Source organism: Triticum aestivum, chromosome 3A (assembly GCF_018294505.1).
Source record: "Triticum aestivum cultivar Chinese Spring chromosome 3A, IWGSC CS RefSeq v2.1, whole genome shotgun sequence".
NCBI classification, from domain to species: Eukaryota; Viridiplantae; Streptophyta; class Magnoliopsida; order Poales; family Poaceae; genus Triticum; species Triticum aestivum.
In genome coordinates this window covers 700,548,221-700,555,226 of record NC_057800.1, presented here as the reverse complement: position 1 = coordinate 700,555,226, position 7,006 = coordinate 700,548,221, and the positions used below count along the sequence as shown (strand labels likewise).

At 42.2% G+C, this 7,006-nt stretch overlaps 1 protein-coding gene across 1 annotated transcript; it reads left to right on the top strand.

The window, feature by feature from the left end:
- The first annotated feature begins 1,525 nt into the window (after positions 1 to 1,525).
- Positions 1,526 to 4,020, top strand: LOC123059247 (CASP-like protein 5B3). The gene is made up of 3 exons (XM_044481856.1): positions 1,526 to 1,915; positions 3,104 to 3,236; positions 3,571 to 4,020. Exons 1-3 carry the CDS (start codon positions 1,785 to 1,787, stop codon positions 3,772 to 3,774), a joined length of 468 nt encoding a protein of 155 aa, XP_044337791.1. The 5' UTR covers positions 1,526 to 1,784; the 3' UTR covers positions 3,775 to 4,020.
- Positions 4,021 to 7,006: the final 2,986 nt, after the last annotated feature.

Sequence of the window (7,006 nt, the reverse complement as noted above, 5' to 3'; positions counted from 1 at the left end):
GGGTAGGCGCACCCCCTACCTCGTGCCTTCCTAGTTGCTTTCTTGACATAGGATCCAAGTCCTCTGGATCACGTTTCGTTCCAAATATCACGTTCCCGGAGGTTTCTTTCCGTTTGGACTCCGTTTGATATTCTTTTTCTGCGAAACTCTGAAATAGGCAAAAAACAACAATTATGGGGTGGTCCTCCGGTTAATAGGTTAGTTCCAAAAGTAATATAAAAGTGTATAATAAAGCCCAATAATGTCCAAAACAGAATATAATATAACATGGAACAATCAAAAATTATAGACACGTTGAAGACGTATCATTATGCAAGTTGAAGACAGCCACCTTAATCTCCTCCTCTGAGAAAGGCATCTCCAAGTGTTGTAGGTCAGATGAAGGATGCTGTAGTAATTCCCAATTGATCACCCTCCTCTCTGCAGCCGCCGAACCCAATAGTGACTTGAAGTGTTTGAAGAGGAGCTCCTCTTTGAGTTTGTGCTCATTAACATCACCATTCTGTCCTCTAAGCACTGGAATATCGTTCTTTCTCCTTCTACCATTCGCTCTCAGGTGGAATAGTTTAGAGGAAGCGTCACTTGCTTTGATCTTGGAAATTCTTGATCGTTGGCGCCACCTAATTCTTTCCACAGCCACAATGCCTAGCAGCTAAGCCTTAAGGGTTCTACGAAGTTCCCATTCAGCCTCGGAGAGCTCCTGATCCTCCATTGCCCCTCAAATTGCCATTAACTTCTCCATGTCCTCGGTATTTTGTTCTCTCAATTACTCCGGTCTAAACACCTTCACCACAGAGTAGACAAATTTCACCATGGCGTCAATGCATGTACTCTCTCCCATCCGGACGTTCATCAACATCATCTGTGGCTTTACCATATGCAAGTATCCCCAGAGAAGGCGCGCATTTCTGCATAGAGAGCAACAATCTTTGCTTAGCATGGAGTAGGGATCATAATTCTTCACAACGCCCACTAGACGCAAGAAAAATGACAGATGACACCGAAAAAAGCCTCATGGAATACCGGGCTGGGTTTGAAGTAGTCGTCTCGCAGAGAGCCTTTGCACCAATTATCCAATTTGGGGCAAAGAGCTATCAATGCCATTTATTGAACCCTTGAAGTTAAGAACGTGCTCATGTTTCTTACCCATTTCTTCCTGGATGCTGTTCACCATCATCATCTCAGCATCTTTGTCGTCATCATTGTCTGAAAAACTGGATAAATCAACAAACTCTTTGAATATGTAGTCATCAAGCTCTCTGCAATTAAAATCATGGTCGGATGAATCCATCGTTTGCCAACAAACGAGTAAAAGAACCAGCTCCATCATTTGACTTTGTATCGGTTAGGACGAAGAGTAAAAGGTGACGAACGGCGTGCGCAGAAATGTACGTACACTCGAGGACGATGTGGCCAAGCAAGGAATCTACCACGAAGTTTCCAGGTGCTAGCGGAGCAGAGGTACCCGGACCACATGGTGGACGCTGAGTGATTACCTGCGTTCCATTTGCATTTCACACTCTGCATCTCAAAAAACACGAGGCAGAGGTACCCCCACCCGGCCACCCCCATCTCATCCTGGTTCGTGGTCATCCATCACCTTTCCCATCTCGTCTCGTCTCACACAAGCCAGGCACCCCACCTCTCCGGCTCCTGCTCACAGCCATCACCTTCCCCACTCCACACGAGCTAAGCGGAACAGCAACTGCCACAGATCCACGCCAGGAAGGACTCCATCGGCTTCTCCTCCTCACCTCTCCGCAGCGAGCAGAGCAGAGCAGGGGATGAAGCGCGTAGTGGGGAGCCCGGGGACATGGAGCGGCATGGCGCTGCGGCTGTCGCAGTGCGTCTTTGCCGCCGCCTCCGTCTTCTCCATGGTCTCCGGTTTCGGCTACTCCAACTACAGCGCCTTCTTGTACTCCCTCCCCTCCCTAATTTCATCGCCCCGCAAATGCTATTTCTCTTTCTTCCTTAAAATGCCCTTTGTGTGTTTTCTTGCAAATTCATGGAGCATCACTCAAGTAGCATCGCTCGTGTGTTTTCTTGCAAATTCATTGCGTTCGATCTGGGTTTGGAGGACAAGGCCGGTGTGTGAAGTGAAACCAAGCCGCAAGTGGTTGGAGTCTTTCCAGTGTCTTGGTACTGGCGGTTGAGCATTAGCTCAGCTTGAGTTAATTTGGGTCTTTCAAGGCTTTGGTCTTAGGTTGGGTGAGTCTTACTCCTTATTTCAAGGGAAATTTTGGAGAATAAAGTAGAGACAAGTTGGTTGGGTGAATTTAGCACAGGCTTGCAAGCTGAGCTCGCCCCAACAGTTTCTACTTTCTAGGCTTAAAACTTACAAGGGAAATCTCACACTTGCCTGAGAAAGGCATCGCATCATTATCAACCCGTATTTAATAGAACTTAGATGAAGCAGATCTAACGCCTTCCAAGCAGGGTGATGGCTTTTTCTCAAGTGAAAAAAGGCTGGCGATTACTCTTTTTTCTCAAGAGACTTCATTCGGTGACTTCCTTATTCAAGTTTTAAGACGGTTTTATGTAGTAGGTTTTGTTCCATTGCAGAGTTCATGCCTGTTTACAGGACCACAAACTCGACATCGTACAGGTTTATGTTCAATTGTCGATAATCTGGGGAGTTTACTTGAACTTGAGTGTTCTTTTTCATAAAAAGAGCTGATTGTGCTGTTACCTTCTTTTAATGTTTTCTGTGAATGACTAGAGATACAATTTTTGCCTCAAATGCGAGCTGCAACATTTTAATTTTCCCGTGGTATTGGGAATCAGAATATTGGACATATTTCCTTCTGTGTATGTGTAACGAAGCCATACATTTTTCATTTAACCCACAGTTTTTCCTCCCATGCATTATAATATTTTCTAGAATTGTTAAAAGTTAGGTTTTGTAGGTCAACATACATGTCTTGACTGTATGCTGGTGTGTGCCAATTATTTATATTTTTCACATCAAGTTCATGTCATTGAGACTATGAGCTGCATAAAGTCTTCAATTTCTTGACTACTCTTCAGAACTGCTTGGGCAGGAACTCAAGTGTGTTTTGTCAACATCATCTAATGAGTGTATTCTGGTGTCCCTTCATTTCAGCTACATGAATCTAGCGTTGATCCTGCAGATTATGTGGAGTTTGGGCCTTGCTTGTAAGGATATCTTTGCTCTAAGGAATAAAAAGGATCTTCACACCCCGGATAATCTATTGATCATTGTTATGGTTGACTGGGTAAGTCGTTCACTTTGTCTCTTCTATTATCCGTGAGGTACTTCTGAATTAATTGAGCTCAGATTTTCCGATGAATTGTCCATTTGAGCAATAAATTCTAACAACCAATATGCTTTGCATGACATTTTGGTCAACCAACGGTATAGTTTATCAATGGTTCTTTTTTCCTGTTATTAGAACTAATGGCTGTCATTTCTCATAGCCAAAGTTGTTACATCTCACAAGCACTGTCCAGATACCCTGTGAAATCAATTTTTTTACTTGAGCAGTTCTTGGAATCTTGAGCTAGCAAAGGTCTATCTGAGTGAAAACATCAATTGTGAATGCATTGCAGGTCGTGGCGGTTTTCATGTTCTCAGGAGCCTGTGCCTCCGCGAGCCTGACAATTTTCTTCATGTGGGATGTGCACTTCTGCGAGACATACTCGAAGCTGGCCTGCCGGCAGTTCGCGCTTTCAGTCGTCCTGGCGTTCATCACGTGGTTGCTGCAAGCTGCATCTTCTTTCTCTGGCTTCTGGCTACTGGTTTCGTTCTTCTAGTCATGTGCACATAATCGCAGGAATCAGGAGGGTAAACCGGTTGAAATGTGCTTGAGACACTTGCCAGATTTCAGTTATTGGCACGCATCCTTCATCACTTGTTAGATAGATGGATTGTCTGTTTGATAGTCGCTCAGCTTTATTCTAGGAGTTGATTATGAACGCCTTGTGATGGAACAGTTACTGTTTAGGTGATGTGGGATCATTTATATTAAAGAGTAATATATGATGTGGGTACCTGAATAATGCTCTGTTTGTTGTGCAATGGCATTTTATATCTCTTCAACAAAAAAAAAAGTTGAAGACAATGTCGGGAGGAAGTTCAGTTTAGTCTTTGCCCTGTTCTATAGTTTCAACCTGGTTCATATATATCTATATACCTAATAATAATGGGGCTATTGCTTCTTGTGGTATGTCACGAAAATTGCCTTCAAAGTTGCAAAATATTACCCACCAATGTCACCTATAAGCGATAAAAAATGTTTCACACGGGGGAATTCCCGCCTGAGCCGGCCCATGCAGTAGGGACCTCCTGCGTGCTGGAAGAACACGCAGCGCGCCCATTTGGACCGGCCCATGTCCGGGCAACCTGCTTTTTAAATTTCGTTGTTTATTTTTAATATTTCTTTTCCGTTTCATTTTTTCTACTTTAATATATTTGGGACTTCAAAGAAGTTCTGATTTTGTTTAAAAAGTGAGAATTTTGAAATAAATCATAAAATGTTTCTAGATTCAAAACATGTTCATGATTTTCAAAAATGTTTCTTATTAAAAAATGTTCAAAATTTTGAAAAACAATGTTCGGAAAATCAAAAAAATTATTCACAGTTTTTTAATGTATTACAAAATATTAATGACATTGAATAAAATGTCGCCAATTCTAATAATGTTCATGAATGAAAAATTTTCCTCAAAATTCAAAAAAAAAATTGACTATGAAAATAATTTATTCATTCACAAAATGTTCGCAGATTCAAAAAATGATCTTGAATTTTAAAATTGCTCCACCAATTTTCAAAATAATGTTCGTCCATTCTAGAAATGTTTGCCCATTCAAGAAAATTGTTAAAAAATATATATAATTTTAATTTTTTTTGCAAATAGTATAAAATGTTCATGAATTCAAAACATGTTCTTGATTTTAGAAAACGTTTGAAAATTTGTATTTTTTTGTAAAAGTTTTCATGAATTTGATAAATGTTCACAGTTTCAAATATGTTCATGAGTTTGAAAGAATGTTCATGATTTCACGAAATTGAGAGTGATAGAGTATCTCTGTGATGCAGCAAAATGTGATCATGTCTAGTGGAGATTATGATTTTATTTTCTTCCGTGGAACCGCACGGACCCTTTTTCTAGTAAATTCAGAAAGAAGAAATATATATTCGTCGGCGAAAAGTTTAGATCGTACTCCCTTGGACATGAAATTTTTATTGCATGCAGTATAGTGTTTTTTTGTATAAACCCCCTTGTACTTTCAAAGCTCTGGAAAAAGGCCCCCATCTCCTTCCTTCCTCGTCCGCCCGTCGCCCGTGTCACCACAGCCAGTCGTCCCCAGGAGCAGGTCCCGCGCCGCCGACGAGCCCACCCAGGAACGATCCCACAAGGAGGACCTCCGCCGCCCACCCACGAGCGGGTCCTCCGCCACCTAGGACACTGCGCTGGTCTACATCTCCCCCGATTCCGCCACCCACCGCCGCTACGCTGGTCCACTTCGGACGCCAGCTTGTTGTTGTTGTAGTGGTGGGTGATGCCTCTGCTGGTGGTGGTGGGAGACGCCAATGGCCCTGATCCCCGCGTGACGTCGATGCCTCTAATATAATTTCACTAGTAGAAAAAGGGTCAAATGTGAAGCACATTAGTGCCGGTTTGAATTTGAGCCGGCACTAATGTGTCCATTAGTGCTGGTTCCAATGGCTAGGCGGGCGGACATCATTAGTACCGGTTCGTGGGCAACCTTCAGTACCGATTCATGCCACGAACCGGTACTAATGAGGCTGTGTCGGGCTGTGGTTAGGCTGGGGCCCCACGAACACCTTTTGTACCGGTTCATGGCATGAACCGGTGCTAGATTATTAAGCTGATTTTTAGTCCCACCTCACCAAGAGAGAGGCAGTAGGAGCGGTTTATAAGCCGTGAGTGCAGAGACGATGAAGGAGAGGTGCAATGCTCACCTGTACGTTGCTTAGCTTCAAGCCATTCGGAATAGCATAGATTGCACGGAGCTATGTGCAGTGTGGTCTACACTATTCTGAAAGGCTTGAAGCTAATTAACCAGCATTGCACCTCTTTTTTATTTTTAATAACTTATTGGAAATCCCGACTTCTTGTGTTCAGTATGCAGCATTCAAGGCAACGTCATCAATTTCCAACACGTTCTGACATCATTTGCTGTTTTTCAGTCATTTACCGATTTGTTTAGAGAGCTAAATGACCGTGAAATTGAAAATCACTACAAAATGAACTCTGAAAATGTTGAAACTTGGCATGGTATCATCATTTCACCCGCATAGCATGTGCGAAAGAGTGAAGAGGGTCATGGCAAAAACTGGACGCACTTCGTGTACAAACTGGACAATGTCTTTTGGAGTATCAGGGTTTCAGACGAGAACTCATCTGTTACACGGGCACTTCAATGTTTTTTAAACTTATTTGAACTCCAAAATTTTTTTGTGTTCAGTATGCAACATTCAAAGCGACGTCATCAATTTCCAACACGTTCTGACATCATTTGCTGTTTTTTAGTCATTTACCGATTTGTTTAGAGAGCTAAATGACGGTGAAATTGAAAATCACTACAAAATAAACTCGGAAAATGTTGAAACTTGGCATGGTATCATCATTTCGCCCACATAGCATGTGCGAAAGAGTAGAGAGGGTCACGGCAAAAACTGGACGCACTTCGTGTACAAACTGGACAATCTCTTTCGGAGTATCATGGTTTCGGATAAGAACTCATCTGTTACACTGTCACTTCAATGTTTTTTAAACTTATTTGAAATCCCGACTTCTTTTGCTTTCAGTATGCAACATTCAAAGCGATGTCATCAATTTCCAACACGTTCTGACATCATTTGCTGTTTTTCAGTCATTTACCGATTTGTTTAGAGAGCTAAATGACGGTGAAATTGAAAATCACTACAAAAATGAACTCTAAAAATGTTGAAACTTGGCATGGTATCATCATTTCACCCACATAGCATGTGCGAAAGAGTAGAGAGGGTCATGGCAA

Bases quoted from the DNA above. Each gene is read 5' to 3' on its own strand.
- LOC123059247 (XM_044481856.1), top strand. From the start codon at position 1,785: ATGAAGCGCGTAGTGGGGAGCCCGGGGACATGGAGCGGCATGGCGCTG. The intron at 1,916-3,103 runs GTACTCCCTCCC...CCTTCATTTCAG, and splicing joins TCCAACTACAGCGCCTTCTT to CTACATGAATCTAGCGTTGA. The intron at 3,237-3,570 runs GTAAGTCGTTCA...AATGCATTGCAG, and splicing joins TCATTGTTATGGTTGACTGG to GTCGTGGCGGTTTTCATGTT.